The following is a 19,314-nucleotide window of genomic DNA, read 5'->3' as shown; positions in this document are numbered from 1 at the left end:
TTAAATTCTCCGTCAAATCTGAATGTGAGCCTTGCTGGGTAGAGTATTCTTGTTTGTAGGTTTTTCTCTTTCATTGCTTTAAATATATTGTGCCACTCCTTTCTGGCCTACAGAGTTTCTGTTGAGAAATCAGCTGATCACCTAATGGGAGTTCCCGTGTATGTTTTTGTTGCTTTTCCCTTGTTGCTTTAATATTTTTTCTTTTATCTTTAATTTTGTCAAGTTGAGTACTATTTTGTCTTGGTGTGTTCCTCCTTGGGTTTATCCTACCTGGGGGTCTCTGCACTTCCTGGGCTTGAGTGACTGTTTCCTTTCCCATGTTAGGGAAGTTTTCAGCTATTATCTTTTCAAATACTTTCTCAGGTCCTTTCTCTCTTCTCCTTCTGGGACCCTTATAATATGAATGTTGGTGCTTTTAATGTTGTCCCAGAGGTCTCTAAGACTGTCTTCATTTCTTGTCATTCTTTTTTCTTTATTCTTTTCCATGGCAGTGATTTCCAACATTCTGTCTTCCAGGTCAGTTATCCATTCTTCTGCCTCAGTTATTATGCTATTGATTCCTTCTAGTGTATTTTTCATTTTCAGTTATTGTATTGTTCATCTCTGTTTGTTCTTTAGTTCTTCTAGGTCTTTGTTATACATTTCTTGCATCTTCTCAGTCCTTGCCTCCATTCTTGTTCCAAGGTCTTGAATCATCTTCACTATCATTATTCCTAATTCTTTTTCCGGTAGATTGCCTATCTCTACTTCATTTAGTTGTTCTTCTGGGATTTTATCTTTTTCCTTCATCTGGGACATATTCCTCTGCCATCTCATTTTGTCTAATTTTCTGTGATTGCAGTTTCCATTCCGTAGGCTGCTGGATTGTAGTTCTTGCTTCTGCTGTCTGCCCTCTAGTGGATGAGGCTGTCTAAGGAGCTTGTGCACGCTTCCTGATGGGAGGGGCTGGTCCCTGCCTACTGGGTGGAGCTGGGTCTTGTCCCTCTGGTAGGCAGGGCTGTGCTCAGGAAGATTTTTAGCAGCTTGTCTGCTGATGGGTGGAGCTGTGTTCCCACCCTGTTGGTTGCATGGCCTGAGGTGTTCCAGCACTGGTGCCTACAGGCTGTAGCGTGGGGCTAATGGCAGCCTCTGGGAGGGCTCACACCAATGAGTACTCCACAGATCTGCTGCCAATGTCCTTATCCCCACAGTGAGCCACTGCCACCCCACACCTCTGCAGGAGACCCTCTATTACTAACAGGTAGTTCGGGCCCAGTCTCTTATGAGGTCACTGCTTTTTTCCCCTGGGTTCTGGTGCGCACACGATCTTGTGTCAGCCCTCCAAGAGTGGAGTTTCTGCTTTTCCCAGCCCTGTGGAATTCCTGTGATCAAACCCTGCTGACCTTCAAAGCCAGATTCTCTGCGGCTCCTCCTCCTGTTGCTGGACCTCCAGGCTGGGAAGCCTGATGTGGGGCTCAGGACTTTCACTCCTGTAGGAGAACTTCTGTGGTGTAACTGTTTTCCAGTTTGTGGGTCAAGCACCCGGCGGGTATGGAATTTGATTTTGTTGTGATTGTGCCCCTCCTACTGTCTTGTTGTTATTTCTTCTTTGCCTTTGGATGTAGGGTATCTTTTTTGGTAGGTTTCAGTGTTTTTTTGTCAATGGTTGTTTACCCATTGATTGTGATTTTGATGTTTACATAAGAAGGGGTGAGCTCATGTCCTTCTACTCCACCATCATGAGCTAATCTGAGGATTTGTTATTGATATATTTAAAAGGAACCTTAAGCTACACCAGACTCCATTCATATGCATAGTAGGAATCTGCTTACAAGAACTTTGTACCTAAAAATGTGTCATCCACATTTATCACAATTTCAGAGTCCTAACAACAGTCATTATTTGAGTCACGTATCTTTATTAGCTCACAGAGCATAACCCATTAATTGCTAGCAGAGAACACTCCCCCTTGAGGGAATGAGTTACCGGAAGATTTGGTAAATTTTAATCAACCTTTTAAAAAGGTCCAGAGCATCAGTAGGATGTCAGAGTGTAAGTTCTGGAGGGTAGGAAAGAGGAGTCCTCCCCAGACATCACAATTTTTCTTAGAATTGACCCTGTGCTTGATTTTCAGTCTGCCATAGTAAAATATAAGGTCTTCTTTTCCTGGGTAACCATCTATTCATGATAATTTTATTTCTTTAATAAATACAGTGATTAGAGATACCTGTAGGAAGCCATTGAGAATATCCCCATCCCCTACACTGCTATTTCCATCTAGCTAGCTGTACTTAGACCCAGGTTTCCAAGTATAGGTGAATATATATACAGCTGCCTTACATTTTACAGGCAGTAAACAAAAATGTATTTTCCAGAATGCCTTAAGAAGTCAGACTGCTTTTGAAAAAGAAGTTTTCTCAAGTTAAACACGCATCGTTGTCCTTGTCACCCTTTCCATCCTCTGTGTTTGAACTGAGGAAAAGCAAGTGCTCCTGTACCCTTTGAGTTTCTTATCTTTCTTGATTTTTTTTGTACTTCTCCACATCCTATCACTTGAGTCCCTCCTCATTTTGTTTTTGCTCTCATTGTCCAGATAAACACATCTGTCTATGCTCCTGATATCAGTGGATTCATCATTGTTATTGTTTGTTTTTATGTATAGAAAATATCTACCTTCTCCCAGACTTTATAATTTAAAGAAATATTGCCTATCTTAAAGCTAATTTTTTCCATAATAATATGGTCATATTCACCTTAGTAATTATTAGATTAGGTAAAATATTTGGTAGTGGTATAAAGTTTATATAATACCAAATTAACTAGCATTTTATATATTCTTTTCAGAAATACATGAGTATTTTAATATACATTTACCTAATATATAGATCTTCTTTTTCCCCTCCTACTGTTCTTGTTGTCAAACTTGCAGACTATTCTTGGTGCCATGAGGGATGCAGTCAAACACAGAACTTCTATTTTCATTGCACACAGATTGTCAACAGTTGTTGATGCAGATGAGATCATTGTTTTGGACCAGGTAAGAGGTTGAACTTTAAAGTTTAGTGTTTGAAGAACATTAGAAATTGTTACAAACACAAGCAACTTAAATATTGTTTCTAAAGAAAGTTATAGAATTTTGTGTTCTTTGAGTAAGATTGAATCCTGATAGGATTCCGTTTTTACCTCCTTTTGATAGGAAATAATGCATGCCACTTCCAAAAATGAATAAACTGTATTAATTCACTCTATTAAAGTTTTAAAAGCAAAGTTAGATGAGGAAAGCATTAAATCCTAATATGGTAGAAGCAGTTTTAAAGGGTATGTATTTAAAATAATTTTTCTTTATTCATTTTTGCTCTGTACAGAATCTTTGCTTATTGTCTTCACTGTATTTTATATTTTCATTTTTCTAATACCTGCACATACCCTTGATGTCTAAAAGAAAATTACCATAAAATAAAGTCGTTTTCATGCATGGCCATTTTTATCTTTTTCCTCATGAGGAAAGTAAGAAAAAGGACAGCCTGCTTTATTTCTCTGAGGGAATTACTATAAGAGTATACTGTCTAAATGTTCTGAACAAATCAGAGTGCCACTATTGCGATTGGTAGATTTGAAAATTGTAATAGTTTTTCTTTTCTCCTCTCTGTAGGGATATCTTATTCCCACCCCCTTTGTACTTGATTATTTCTAACAGTGTTCTCTATGCTTATTTCTCCCTTCTAATACATAAATCTTCAATTTTTTATCATTTTGAAAGCCTGAGTACTGGGAGTTAAGAGAGAAGAAGCATTCTCTTGTACTGTCTATACTGAGAGAGAATTTTTCATGCCACTAAAATTTCTTATGGGATATTCAGTTCTGTGATATATATATATTATTTCTTTTATGTGTTACCTGTGCACTTGCTACCCTAGGTCTTTTTGTTCGTTTGTTCAAAAATGCTAACATTCACTAAAATATAAACTGATTTTCTTCAGTATGCTTGTTCCAGAGTGTCTTAAATGGGAAATTTTGTAAATATACTTTATTATCTCATTGATGTTCAGGTATCTGAAATAAAATCTGCTCTTTTGTGGTTTTTACTAAACTTTCCAATTGTATGCAGTCATGTACATAGAGCCTTTTCTTGTAAATATAAAATGTTAAAAGTACTTTAACAAGCATGTGCTTACCTACCTCATGCCAGGAGGTTCACAGTATCTATACAGTTATATCATAACGTTGCCACTTGGGGTTTGGATTATAATTGGAACTAACTATTGATCATACTATTTGTATCTAAAATCTCTTTATGTTGAATTTGATGGTTCTATAATTGCTTGATTATGAAGATCAGAGATTTTCATTTTCTAGTGAAACTAATGTGACCTCATGTGTTCCGTCAACAGTCTCTGGTAGTATTAAGTCTGCATAACAGAGTTCCCAAGGCCCTTCCTCACCCTCTTGCAGCCTGGTGATTACCCGTTCCCAGCCTTGGCAAGAGACTGGAGGTTTACTTGTCAGGAAATTGAGTCAGAGAGGCTCTGGACACAAGAAATTTACCAAGTACATTAACAAAGACGGGCGAGATTAACTGGAAATCAAAACATACCGAAGAATAAGACCACAGACCCTCCTGTGCCACTGGCTCCAAGAACCTTGCCAAACAATTATTTATTTCTACTGTCACCACTCCTTCCCTCACCAGCAGATAATTAGAGGATTCTTCTCTAGAGAAACAAAAGTAGCCCCATAAAAAACATGTTCATATTTGGGGACCGCCACAAAATGACCAGATACCCATGTGATCATCCTACAATGAAACCCAACAGCTGAGGAGCCCACTCCCATGCACATAGAGCTTCCAGTCAGTTTTTTTTAATACTGTATTTTTAAGTGTCAGTGGATAGTAAAGGAAGGCCTCTAAAGCAAGCAGAAAAAAATTCAGTAGAAAATGTAGACAATGCAGAGAGCATAAGAAAATTTAAAAATATAATTAATATCATCAGAGGTCATGGAAAATATAACATTTTAAAATAAGGACAAATGCTGTTAAGAAAAAAGATAAAGAAGACTTAATATTGCATGAGTTCCAGGATACAGTATTAAGTGAAAGTAAGAAAGCTGCAAAAGAGTATATAGTATGCCACCTTTTGCAAGGAGGATGTGGGGGAAACATATGTATATTTACTTGTTTCTGCAAAAAGAAACCCTGGGAGGATAAACTAGAAACTAAAGACATTGTTTACCTGCAGGATGGAGACAAAAAGGGGTAGAAGACAAAGGGGAGGGAGTAAGACTTCGCTGATTATACTTTTTTGTATTATTTTTACTTTTGAGCCATGCTAATGTTTTTTATATGTTTAAAAATCAACAAGGATGGGGCAGAAACAGGAATTGAATACAAACAGAAAGAAGTAAAACTAGGTACATAACGAATTAATAACATAACTATGTAGAAGAAAAATAGCATGCAGAATTAACCCAAATAACTTTTGAACACATTCCTCTGATTATTTAGCCTTAGTGGAATATATTATAAGGATAAAAATAACTCAGACTTGAACTTAGTAAGTTTGTTTTTGGTAGTAGCATGAGAGTAGCTGTTTTGAAACTATTTTGTGTATACTGTAAGACTGAGCATGTGAGTAAATACATTGATGTTGGGAAATAGAGGTCTTACTTGGGAGAAGAAAGATACAGATATGGAATGGAAAAAGAAGAGGAGCCTTGTGATGTTATATTGGAACAGAATTGTCAATATCAGTTCATGATGAAAAAAAAATGTTCCTAACTCTGTTCAGTGAAAAGGCCTAGAAGCAATGAAATTCCAGTAGTAATGAGTGTAACCAGCACCTACATCTTGGACACTAAATACTGTTCCTCACTAAAAGGAACCAGGACTCCTTGGAGAAATGCCTGATTTCATATTTGGAGCAGGGAAATTAATGAAGGCATTTCACAAGGACACAGGAACCATTTTGAATGGGTTCCCACTGGCCAAGTGTGGGATGATTTGAATGTCAAAAAATAATAATAATAATGATACTAATGAATTACAACACATTGAATAAAAAACTAATCTATAATTCCATAATTGTACTTAGAGAAAGCTCTTTTTTAAAAATGAAATCTTGCCATTTACATCAGTGTTAATGGACCTGGAGGGTATTATGCTAAGTAAAATAAGTCAGAGAAAAACAAATACCGTATGATTTTACTTATATGTGAAATCTACAAAACAGAGCAAATCAATAAACAAAACAGAAACAGACTCATAAATACAGAGAACACACTGGTGCTTGCCAGAGGCAGCAGGGGGGATGGATGAAATAGGTGATGGGTACTAAGAAGTACAAACTAAGTCATGGGGATGTAATGTACACATAGGGAATATAGTGAATAATATTTTCATAACTTTGTATGGTGACATATGGTAACTGGACTTAACTGAGGTAATCATTTCATAATGTATAAAAATACTGAATCACTGTTGTACACCTGAAACTAATGTAATGTTGTATGTTAATTATAACTTGGAAAAAAAATGCTAACACATACAAGGAATGATAAGTTTACAGAATCATATTTTGCAACCACCATTGTAATAAATGATTCACATAAGGATCATCATTGTTTGCTAAAACCATATGGTGAAAAACTATTCGGGAATAGAATATTCACACAGTTTGAAAGCATAACCCATAGATTAATTATTGATTACAAAGAGAAAAAGTACCTTTAAAATAGAGAAATCTGGTAGACACTACCTTAACCAAGTGATCAAACTGAAATCATTAATTGTGGAGCAAAATGACATCATGTACCTCCTAATATGATACACTGAGGACATATCACCTATATTGTATTGCAACAAAAATGTTTAGCCTGGATCTAAGAATCAGGAACAACTAGACAAATACAATGTGAAGGGCATTCTTTAAAAAACAAGCCTGGACATTTTAGAAATGTCATTGTCACACTCACACAGAGTAGGAAACTTATAAATTCAATGTGTTGATCCTGATTGGATCCTGGATGGAAAAAATAAAGGATATTATTGGGATAATTGGTAAAATCTAAATATGAGCTATATATTAGATAAATTTCTTGGGTGTGATATTGTTGTATTCTAGTCATGTAGGAGAATGTCCTTGTTTTCAGGAGATACATGCTAATGAAATATTTAGGGGAGAAATATAATGATGTCCACAACTCATTCTTAAATGATTTAGCAAAAAGTAGTGTAAATTTAGAGATAGGATGAAGTGAGAGAAAGCAAATATGGAAAAATGAACAGTTGCTAACCTAGGAGAAGCATATATAGGCATTCATTTTTACCATTCTTGCAACATTTCAAATTTAAAATGGAGATAGTAAATAAATAAATGAACAACTAGAGAACGAGAAATTTTGAAAATGAAAAAAGTCATTGCTGAAATAAAGTCAAGAAAATCTCTAAAGAGTAGAGCAAAAAAAGAGAAAATAGAGGAAAGATAAGAAAACAAGAGAACTAGTCTAAGAGGTCCAACATTTGACTAATGGTTGTTCTAGAAAGAGGGGATAGGAAAAAGGGAAGGAAATAACTAAAGAATAATACCCCCAAAATGTCCAGAACTTCAGAGCATGAGTTTCCAGATTGAAAGGGCCTACCAAGAACCCACCACAATAAATGGAGGAAAGAAAAATAAAAGTCAAATTATCATAAAATTTCAGAATTGAGCATAAGGAAAAGAACTTAAAAGCTGTGAGAGAAATATCTCCGGGCAGGGTGGGGACTGAATAATAGATTACCTAATATAGTTGATTATGAGACAAATACTGTTCAGACAGGCTTAAAGTTTAGAGAGAATTACCAATAGTGACATAGAAAACTAAGCAAATGAAAAAATAAGGCAGTTACTATGTCCAGGAAGAATAAAAAATTATGAGAAAATATATATAAAATCCTAGTACTTCACTTGGCTCAACAGATAATACTTACATAGTCATAATAAAGTACACATTGTGTATTAACTTAAATAACATTTATGATATAACCAATGTTATTAGGAGAATGAAGAGTGAGGCATTGGGAATGTGGAATAGTTAAAAGTGCTGAATCTCATTAATATGTATATGTGTGTGTAAATGCCAGAAGAAATAGCTACAGATTTGGAGATAAGGAGATATTCAAGGGTGGAGAAGGAGGAGACAAAAGACTGTACTTTCTGTTATAAACTTTGTAATTGTTAGTTGACTTTTTAAGCTGTGTACATTTATGCTTTAATACAAATAAAAATAATTTAAAATATAATATACATTTTTATAGCAGGATAAATTTTTTGTGATTTATTTCATTGGTTTTCTGCAAAAATAATTTCATTCTTTCTAATACTTTTTGATGCAGTTTCCATTGAGTATTTTTTTAATTGAAGTGTAGTTAATGTACAATATTGTGTCAGTGACTCAGTTTTTGTTTTTCAGATTATATTCCATTATAGGTTATTACAGAAGATTGAATACAGTTCCCTGGGCTATATAGTAAATCCTTTTTGTTTATCTATTTTATATATAGTAGTTTGTATCTGTTAATCCCATACTCCTAATTTGTTCTTCCCTCCTCCCCATCCCCTTTGGTAACCATAAATGTGTTTTTTATGTCTGTGCAGTGAGATTTTTATTTTGTTTGTTTTTTACAGAGGTAAATAAAAAAATATAAAATACGTAACCATGGGGACTTCTGGTCCCCATGTGAAGTGGTCCACAGATACCAAAGTTGAGGACTACATTCAGGATCCAGTGTTCAAATAGCTGAGCAAAATAGTTCCTAGACTGTCCAGCCAGCAATCAAGGAGAAACCGTAAATTAACCACTCAGAAGTGGGCACACAACAAATTTCAGTTATTTTGCTTAAGGGTATATTTGTAAAGGTCCTCTCACCAGGAGTACCAGTAAAAGTGACAAAATTACTTTTGTCTCCCAACATGTTTAGCAGTAGCTGTCCAGAGACAAATTAATTGTAGATAAGAGTTAGGAATCAATACCAATTCTATGCAATGTTAAGTTTAATAGCCAGTGTTAAGAAAAATAGTTACTGGAAGAAATAAACTTTTCATGGAGAAATATTTTTTGTTTCAGAGTACACATAGGATTTTGAGATATTTTTTAAAAATCCTTTAAATCTCTGTATAAATAACTGCTTTTGATGTAAATTTGATTTAAATTTGATTTACTGATTACAGAAAATACCACCTTTAGAAAATCTTCACTTTCCTTTTCTGCTCTTCAAAATGAAAAATGAAACATTCAAATTTTATTTCCTTTAAGTGAAATGGTATATGGTATATGGAATTTCATAGCTTTTTGTTTGTTCACTGGACTGATAGCTCAACAGTAAAGAAGGCATTCCTGTGTCAGTTTTTCCCATTTGTACTATAATGAAGAATTGGGAAAGGTATTTTAATGAATGCAAATCTTTCAAAATTCTTGCTTAGTAAGTATTATGTATTTTCAATTATTATGCTAGTTATATGACTTTCTCTACGTTTCTCTTGTTTTTGCTTATTAGGGTAAGGTAGCTGAACGTGGTACCCACCATGGTTTGCTTGCTAACCCTGGCAGTATCTATTCAGAAATGTGGCATACACAGAGCAGCCATGTGCAGAACCATGATAACCCCAGATGGGATGCAAAGAAAGAAAATGTGTCCAAAGAGGAGGAAAGGATGAAACTACAAGAAGAAATTGTCAACAGTGTGAAAGGCTGTGGAAACTGTTCCTGCTAAGTCACATGAAACCTTTTCATTTCTTTTCTCTTCTTTTCTTTTCTTCTCTTTTCTTTTCTTTTTTCTCCCTCCCTCCCTTCCTTCCTTTCTCTCCTCTCTTCCTTCCTCCCTTCTTCCTTTCTTTCCTTTTTTTCCTTGACTACACATTTGCACTGAAGCAGAATTGTTTTATTAAAAAAGTCATACATTCCCATTTTCTATAATCCTTCTTTTAGATAAGATTTATTTGGAAAGGGAATTGAGTTTTACATCTTTCACAATCTGTTTAATGTGATATTTATATTATCCCCAAATTATTTTCTTGTTACTGCCTTATTTGTGGTCAAAGCATAATTTTTCTTACTATTTGACTTTACCCCATTTCCATTTTTGAGGCCTGATAGCCATTTGCTATCCATAACCAGATGAATCAGATTGGTTTCCAAATTTTTTGTAGTTTTTCAAACCTCTTTTATGCTGACAATTTAGATGGAAAGTGTCTGTTTCTTAAAAATTTTTTAAAAAATAAGAGAGTATAGGTTCATTTTTTCTCCTCCCCTTCCCCCATTGAAATACTTCAATGATAGATAACTATACTTACATTTTAAAAATTATTTGCCACTATATACCTTTAAGAGGAAAAACCTTGATTCTCATGTTGGTATGTAGAATGTTCTTCATCATTAACCAGCATTGTAACTGTCATCTAGCGGTGGGAATTTTATTTTTCCACCAAATGAGGTGTTGCTTTTGTTTTGGACCAAAATGTATACATTTCTTTTTAAAGACTCATAAACCCTGATGTAATTTGAGAGTTACCATACTGGGAGTGATCTAAAAAGCTTAGGAAGTTAATTGCCTTTTCTATTTCCATCTTAAATGCACTGCTTTTGCTATCTGAAGTTATACAAAGAAACAACCAAATGGGATGTGTGCACGCATGCATGTGTGTACATGTGTATAAAGCAACATCTACTTAAAAATTATTAATGACCTTTAGGCAAATAGGAGAGGATTACACATATATTTAGATGATCAGGACTCTAATCTGTGTTGACACTTCAGAATTACTTTATTACCAGGTCTTCCCTTCCTTTTTCAGTAGTTTAATGAGTTCCTTTAAGCTTGAAATAACAAGGAGGAGCCCAAACAAGATAATCAAGAAATAATTAATAAAATGTTGGTATATATTCACTTAGAAAGCTCTTCTCCCTTTCCAACTTGAATTTGCTTTAATTTGTTTGGTAGTAATCATTCAGCTTGAAAAACTTGTGTATCATGAACAGCCACATAACTATATAATGAGGCTTTATTTCTCAGAAAAAGTCTTAAAGCATTTATTTGTCTATGGTTTTATTGTCTTTTAAGTGATAATTTGGTATGGGTGAGATTAATTTTTTTTCTGATTTGTATTGTCATTAGTAGGTAGATACCTAAACTTATCTAAACTTATTGGGTCTGCAGTTTTGTTATATAAAGGTGATTTGATAAGTAGCTTGAAGCCAGTATTTTATGGTTAGTCTTTGAAAGCACAGTAAGTGGTGCAGGATCTTGCTTTTGGAGTTGGAGTTAACACTGAGATGCGTAATCAGCTGCAAAATGGGAGGTTTTGGACATTTCTTACACTGAAGCCATAGACGTGATTGCTTTTCTGAGGAACAACAACAGCAAAAAAAAGTCCTTTGAATAACCCAGCTGCATTACTAGAAATGTGATTAGATAGAAATTTTGCTTCTGTTAATTCCTTCTATACATTTCCAATGTTGCTGATGGAAAATATTTAGCTTAGTTGCATAATCAAACAGGTAAGATTGAAGTAATCATTAGTAATATTCATTTTGAATGTGAATAGTGGTATTCAAAGTAAGTGATTTTGTGATATGGGAAACATATAGTCAAAGGATAGGACCTGGTGTAGGCAAAGGGTCGGGGGCTGGGGCGCGGCTGCTGCAGCTCTCGCTGGAGCCAAGACGAGTGCCCGCCACTGCCCACCGCCCACTGCATGCGCCTCCATGCCATGGCTGGCCTCAACTCCCTGGAGGCAGTGAAATGCAAGAACCAGGCCCTGCAGCAGCAGGCGGATGAGGCGGAGGACCACGCGCAGGGCCTACAGTGTGGGAGCTGGATGGCGAGCACGAGTGGTGAGAAAGCTGAAGGTGATGTGGCAGCTTTCAGTTGACACATCCAGTTCATTGAGGAGGAGTTGGACAGGGCTCAGGAATGACTGGCCACAGCCCTGCGCAAGCTGGAGGAGGCAGAAAAGGCTGCAAATGAGAGCAAAAGAGGAATGAAGGTGATAGAAAACTGGGCAGTGAAGATGAGAAGATGGAGATTCAGGAGATGAAGCTCAAAGAGACCAAGGACATTGCTGAGGAGGCTGACCACAAATACGAGGAGGTAGCTCGTAAGTTGGTCATCCTGGAGGGTGAGCTGGAGCGGGTGGAAGAGCGTGCCAAGGTGTCTGAACTAAAATACCGTGACCTGAAGCTGTGGAGAAGAAGAGGAGCGGGGCCAGAAGCCAGTGGACGCTGCTCTCTGTGGAAAGACGGGCGCCTTTCACTCCGCCCCGCTTCATAGCAGCCAAAGGGGTGAGGGGTCAGGCCTGCGAGCTGCGGATCATGGCGCTAGCCTTGCGACTCTGGCGCTCCCTTCCTTTGGGACGTAGCGCTGCCCTGGGACCTCGGCTCCCGACGGGTGCTGCTGGCAGCTGCGAGCAGTGCGTTCTTTGGCGACTCCGCGGTGCTGAGGTGATGGGAAACCCAGGAGCTTTCAAAAGAAGTCTTCTATTCTCTGCCTTGTCTTATTTGGGTTTTGAAACTTATCAAGTCATTTCCCAGGCTGCTGTGGTTCATGCCGCAGCCAAAGTCTTCAGAGTTGAAGAAATCCTTGAACAAGCAGACTACCTATATGAAAGTGGAGAAACAGAAAAACTTTACCAGTTGCTATCCCAGTACAAGGAAAGTGAAGATGCAGAGTTACTGTGGCGTTTGGCATGGGCATCACGTGTTATAGGTCGACTCAGTGGAACCTCAGAAGAGGAGAAAAAGCTCTTGGTGTATGAAGCCCTAGAGTATGCAAAAAGGGCACTAGAAAAAAATGAATCAAGTTTTGCAGCTCATAAGTGGTATGCAATCTGTATTAGCGATGTTGGAGATTATGAAGGAATCAAGGCTAAAATTGCAAATGCCTCCATGATCAAGGAGCCTTTTGAGAAAGCAGTTGAACTCAACCCTAAAGATGCTACCTCAATTCACCTTATAGGTATTTGGTGTTACACATTTGCTGAAATGCCTTGGTATCAAAGAAGAATTGCTAAAATGCTGTTTGCAGCTCCTAGTTCCACCTATGAGGAGGCCTTAGGCTACTTTCACAGGGCAGAGCAAGTGGATCTAAACTTCTACAGCAAAAACTTGCTTCTTCTAGGAAAGACATATTTGAAGCTACACAACAAAAAGCTTGCTGCTCTCTGGCTAACAAAAGCCAAGGACTATCCAGCGCACACAGAGGATAAACAGATAGAGACAGAAGCTGCTCAGTTGCTTACAGGTTTCAGTGACAAGAACTGAGAATTTTTCAATGAAATATCTAAGAAGCAGTGCCTTTTCATCAAATTATAAAGATAATAAATACATTAACCATTTAAATAAATAAATAAATAAAATAAAATGTGGTGACCTGGAAGAAGAACTCAATGTCACTAACAACCTGAAATTGCCAGAGGCTGCATCTGAAAAGGAGGATGAACATGAAGAAGAAATTAAACTTCTGTCTGACAAACTGAAAGAGGCTGAGACCTGTGCCGAATTTGCAGAGACAACAGTTGCAAAACTGGAAAAGACAATTGATGAGCTGGAAGAAAAACTTGCCCAGGCCAAAGAAGAGAACGTGGGCTTACATCAAACACTGGATCAGACACTAAACGAACTAAACTGTATAGAACCAAAACAGAAGAGTTTTGTTCCAACAAAAACTCGAGAGCTCTGTGTCTTTCTCTTCTCTTGTAAGAAGTTTCTTTTGTTATTGTCTCTTTGCTTTGCTGGAAATGTCAAGCAAATTATGAATACATGACCAAATATTTTGTATCAGAGAAGCTTTGAGCACCAGTTAAATCTGTTCCTTCCTTTTTTCAAATAGCATCAGGTTTTTCAGCTCTGTTTTTATCCTTAAATTGCATTTATTCCTGAGGTAGGCAGGGTGTTTCATATTGAGCATACTCTCAAGACTGATGGCATTTGGTTCCTGGGAGAATAGACAACCCCACACTTTTAAAACACAGATTCCGATGTCTAGTCATGGGTCAGTTTAAAAGGTTGAAGAATATCCACCGTTGGTCACACTATAGGAAGCCAGGGACCATCACATTAAAATGGGTGGGGATTTTGCATCCAGAGCAAAAAAGGGGGTTGGGGTGAGGTTACTATGGGAAGTCATAAACCACACAGAGGTTAACCTAATCATCCTGGCTCTTTTCCACACTCCACTGTGCAGAACAAACATCCTCTGAGCAGTCAGCATGAGAATGCTTGGAAAAGAGTCATAATAATTACCCAAATGTTTTCTGGATAGATCCTTGATATGCTCTTCCCTATGCTTCTTTCACTCTAAAGTTGTTCTCTGAGGAGCTGATGTCTTATTCCAATAATGACCCATGCTTATCTGCTCTGATATGAGGCCATCCACTCAGCAGGAATGAATGTTGTAGAATTCAGTCCTATTCAGAGAAGCCATATCAAAAAGACTGCTAGCCATCAATAGTTGAGTAAGACTTTCCGTAAACAAATATTGGGCAGAATAGCCCTCTCTGACAGCAAAGTAAGGATGAAAAAGTAATTGGCCTAACTTCATCTCCTCTATACTCCAGGGACTGGCAAATTGGAGATTTACTTATCTGGAATTTTAATTCCTTCTTCAAGACCAAGTTAATAAAAGACCAGGAAACTCCTGCTTAAACTGGATATGGAGTATTTTGTAGACAGGGCTGCACAGTTTGGCTTTGTTAGATTTCTGCTTTCTCAGTTAACATCTTAGAGCTGAAATATTCCACATTCCCCAGCAGTGTGGGGGCCAACTCAAGTTTATAATTCTGACTAAAAATCACCCTGCTTCTAGTTTATCCAGATCCTCTGCCCCTCACTCCTATTTATTAAGCATCACACTACCCAGGAGATACACTAGCAAATTGTGCAATTGAATAAAACCCACACTTTTCATTTAGATTCTTGCAACTGTGTCATATGTAATAGTATCACTTTTTCTACATTTTGGTCAAATAAATTTTTACATAAACTAAAAAAAAAAAGGAATGTTTTTAGGGTAGGGAAATTTCCCCACTAAGAAATTTGAAGCTGTTTTCATATGATTGGAGGTGGTCTCTGGTGGTCTCTAGACCACTGGGTCATTGTGGTCATTAACCACTATTTTCAGCTAATAAAAAATTACCTGAAAAACTAAGTTATTGTAGGGGCCACAACTAAGTCAAATATTTTTCTGTTAACTCCATCTTAGAAAGGTGGTTCTATACAGTGGCATAATAGACAAAAGCTTCCTAAAATGATTCATTCAGAGGAAATGCCAAGAAAAGGGACATTTATTATAATGTACTAATTCTACATTACAGTATTACATACACAAAAGTACAAATTTCTAAATCAGTGTTGCAACATAATGTTAATGTCTTGGGATAGATAAGCTACAGTTTTGGAATATGGGCTCTGAAAATGGAGCAAGGGATAGGGTTTTGTTTCTTAATATCCCTTTATTTTTAAGATTGAAAATTTTACTTTCTTCCTAAGGGAATCCCAGTTTACAAAAATTAAATTGAAACCAAGGTAATTTGGGATCATGAAAACTGGGCCACATGCCTTCCTGCAGGTTTTTAACATAGAAATATCTTGGTGAGCAGATGGGCTCGTTTGGAAATTTTTGAACAGCTCAAATCTGAGGGTCACTTGTGAGAATCAGAAAGAGGCCTTAACATTTGGATAAACTCAAAATACGCATTTACTTCTCCTGTGCAGGGATTTGCACCTTTTCTATACCTTTAGTTAAATATTTTGCCTTTTCCCTTAGATGCTGACAGAGCTCAGTTTGTGAAGATGGCTAGTTTAAAAATATGTTTTGCTTTTAAAGGCAAGATATTTAAAGATTATATGTTTCCTTATTTCTGGATCACTTTGTGCACACTGCCATCTTGCTCCTATCCTTCCTTATTGCTGGATGTCTCAGGGAGTAGCAACTTTTACCAATGTATATTCATAATTCTCTTACCTTGTAGGTTTATCATAGGATATTCTGTTGTGGATTAGTAGTTGAAAGTATTTAAATATGTTTGCAATGGCAGCTTTCTTAAATTATAGAAAGGTCCCTTCTCTCCCTGCATTGAGTATATAGATTTTGAATGTAAACTGTATAGTAAATGACAATATGAAGTCAAATAAGCTGGTTAAAACTGATTAGTTAAGACAAAATGACTCTGTGAGGGAGGTTCTTTACCAGATTTATTGTTACAACCATCTGTGCAGATAATCAGTACTAAATAAACAATATGTCTTTGTGACTAGAAATGGGTGTCCCATTGAAGCAACTCTTCTGCAATGCACCGGGAGAATTAGTATTTTGCCGTTCACACACTCCAAATAAGTACAGATAATTTAATAGACACTCTGGGAGTATGGCCTTACAGCCTTATGCAACAGGTGAAAGCTTGAAATTGTCTCAGAGAGGAAGTAATTGTTTGCAGTGCTCATAATATGGGTAAAATGGTAGCAAATTGTAGTGCTTTCACTTAGCATTAAGATGTCATACTTTTAATGACCAATCAGTGAAAGGCAACTTTCTGTTGCCCCCAGTTTCTCAGTTCTGATGATGAGGAAGGAAACCTTTGGGGTGGAAAAATGTCTTGACTGCAAACCACACATTAAACTAGTATTTTGATTAGCTAGGTAGAGTTGGAAATGAAGTACATGCTCTAATTAGAAATAGGTTGGAACATTTTTGGTTAAAAAAAAGCAGTGGATTGTTTACATACTTCCTGTTCTCACACAGCTACAGTAGAATATTTTTCACTGGTGACTTCCTGTTCCATTTCTGTTTCATAAAGTCATTGGATTTTAGAGTTGGAAGGAATGTAGAGGTCCTTTAATACAATTTCCTCAATTCTACAAATGAGGAAACTGTACTTCAGGAGAAGTCACTGAGCTTACTGTTAGCCAAGTTGGGATGAAAATTCTGGGTCCTGACACCCAATCCATTTCTCTTTTTGCTGAACGACATTTCCACTCAGAAGTTATGTTCAAAAATATATTGATGCATCAAAAAAAATCTACAAACAATAAATGCTGGAGAGGGTGTGGAGAAAAGGGAACCCTCTTGCACTGTTGGTGGGAATGTAAATTGATACAGCCACTATGGAGAACAGTATGGAGGTTCCTTAAAAAACTGAAAAGAGGGCTTCCCTGGTGGTGCAGTGGTTGAGAATCTGCCTGCCAATGCAGGGGACACGGGTTCGAGCCCTGGTCTGGGAAGATCCCACATGCCGCAGAGCGACTAAGCCTGTGAGCCACAATTGCTGAGCCTGCGCGTCTGGAGCCTGTGCTCCGCAACGGGAGAGGCCACGATAGTGAGAGGCCTGCGCACCGCAATGAAGAGTAGCCCCCACTTGCCGCAACTAGAGAAAGCCCTCACACAGAAACGAAGACCCAACACAGCCATAAATAAATAAATAAAATTTAAAAAAAAAAAACTGAAAAGAGAACTACCATACGACCCAGCAATCCCACTACTGGGCATATACCTGGAGAAAACCAGGATTCAAAAAGAGTCATGTACCACAATGTTCATTGCAGCTGTATTTACAATAGCCAGGACATGGAAGCAACATAAGTGTCCATCGACAGACGAATGGATAAAGAAGATGTGGCACATATACACAATGGAATATTACTCAGCCATAAAAAGAAATGAAATTGAGTTATTTGTAGTGAGGTGGATGTACCTAGAGTCTGTCATACAGAGTGAAGTAAGTCAGAAAGAGAAAAACAAATACTGTATGCTAATACATATATACGGAATCTAAAAAAAAAAATGGTTGTGAAGAACCTAGGGGCAGGATGCAGACGTAGAGAATGGACTTGAGGACACAGGGAGGGAGAAGGGCAAGCTGGGACGAAGTGAGAGAGTGGCATGGACTTACATATACTACCAAATGTAAAATAGATAGCTAGTGGGAAGCAGACGCATAGCACGGAGGTCAGCTCAGTGCCTTGTGACCACCTAGAGGGGTGGGATAGGGAGGGTAGGAGGGAGACGCCAGAGGGAGGAGATATGGAGATATATGTATATGTATAGCTGATTCACTTTGTTATAAAGCAGAAACTAACACACCACTATAAAGCAATTATACTCCAATAAAGATGTTAAATATATATATAGAGAGAGAGACGGGTGAGACATCCAGAATGGTAAAGTAAGGGGTTCAGTAGACCCTCTCTAACAAAACAACAACTTAACTGGTAAAAATTATTTTTAAAAAATCATTTAAAGTATCTAGAAATTGTCCAAATGGCATAAAGCAAATGGAGAAATATTCATTTGAGAGACTTAAGTCTCAGTAAGGACAGCAGGAGTCTGTGGCATTTGAGGAATTACCTGCATACTCTCCACCTCACCAGGTCTTTGTTACAGAAGCTCAACCCTTAGTGCTCTATTCTCTTCAGGTGTGGTGAAGATGTTAGGGGAAGGTAGGGCTCCCTCTCTCCCCAACTCCTACTCTGGGGCTACAGTTTCACCCTGGCAAGGTAGCTGCCTACATTTCCCATCTCCCCAACACTGTGTTGTAAAAACCATTCCAAGTAGGCACAACCAAGAGTACTGGAGATCCCTTCCACCACCGAGCCCCCACTCTTAGGGTGGAAGCACTACTCCATGCACAAACTGAGTATACTGGGGCACTGATTTTTTCCACCTCAGCTAACTCAAAGGTTAGAGGTTTCACTCAGAGAAAAACCGAGAGTACTAGGGACTGCCACCATGCCCTGGTGCCCACTCAGAGTGGTGGTTTCACTCTGGGCCCCCTGCCCCTAGCTCTGGTTCAGTGATGCAGAGGTTTTTTCCAAAGGGAAAGGCACTCAATGACGACAAAAAGTTCCACAGGTCTGCCTCAGAACACTGACTTCATTGAAACAGAGCATGGAGAACTCCATCCCTAAGGGCATTGTTAAAAACAATGGAGATCTTGGTGGAGAGCAATTAGGAGGAGCTGGTGCAAGCAAAGCAGCAGAGGAGCCAGAAGTTTAATAGAAACCAGAGGGAGCCCAGAGGAGTCCTCCTGCAAGTACAGTCAACTCGGGATTGAAAAGACTGTGCATGTGCTGGGCTGCACCCACTCAGGACAATCAGAGAAGAACGTGGGACAGATTTAAAAGTATTTCCCAATACATGCAGACCCATCAACACATGGCAAAAGCTTGATTGGCACAAGGAACTTGACCAAATACTGACTGAACAAAATGTTGCTCTGACCCTAGGAGCACAGGCTTAAAAATAAAATCACCTTCATTCCTGGCAATCGAAGACTGTATGTCCAAGGCTGTGCCCTCTCAGAACAGAGA

The 19,314-nt window shown here is 37.8% G+C and overlaps 1 protein-coding gene and 2 pseudogenes across 5 annotated transcripts in view; all 3 read left to right on the top strand.

Annotated features, from left to right (window-relative positions):
- Nucleotides 1–10,908, top strand: part of ABCB7 (ATP binding cassette subfamily B member 7) — a 157,451-nt gene extending 146,543 nt beyond the window's left edge. For all 3 annotated transcript variants that reach the window (XM_082447396.1, XM_082447395.1, XM_082447394.1), the window contains 2 exons: nt 2,909–3,016; nt 9,512–10,908. In XM_082447396.1, coding sequence (XP_082303522.1) covers nt 2,909–3,016; nt 9,512–9,727 — 324 coding nt within the window. In that variant the 3' untranslated portion in view covers nt 9,728–10,908. The remainder of the gene's footprint in view (nt 1–2,908; nt 3,017–9,511) is intronic.
- Nucleotides 10,909–11,118: 210 nt separating this feature from the next.
- LOC309653116 (tropomyosin-like) lies at nt 11,119–15,005 on the top strand (annotated as a pseudogene). Its single transcript has 2 exons — nt 11,119–12,163; nt 13,358–15,005. The product of its transcript is annotated as a tropomyosin-like (transcript).
- LOC309653067 (regulator of microtubule dynamics protein 1 pseudogene) lies at nt 12,163–13,434 on the top strand (annotated as a pseudogene). The gene has a single exon. The product of its transcript is annotated as a regulator of microtubule dynamics protein 1 pseudogene (transcript).
- Nucleotides 15,006–19,314: the final 4,309 nt, after the last annotated feature.

The sequence above is a fragment of the Balaenoptera physalus genome (assembly GCF_965194825.1).
Source record: "Balaenoptera physalus genome assembly, chromosome: X".
NCBI lineage: Eukaryota > Metazoa > Chordata > Mammalia > Artiodactyla > Balaenopteridae > Balaenoptera > Balaenoptera physalus.
Note: the sequence above shows the minus strand (reverse complement) of the source record. Positions and strands in the feature narration are given on the sequence as shown.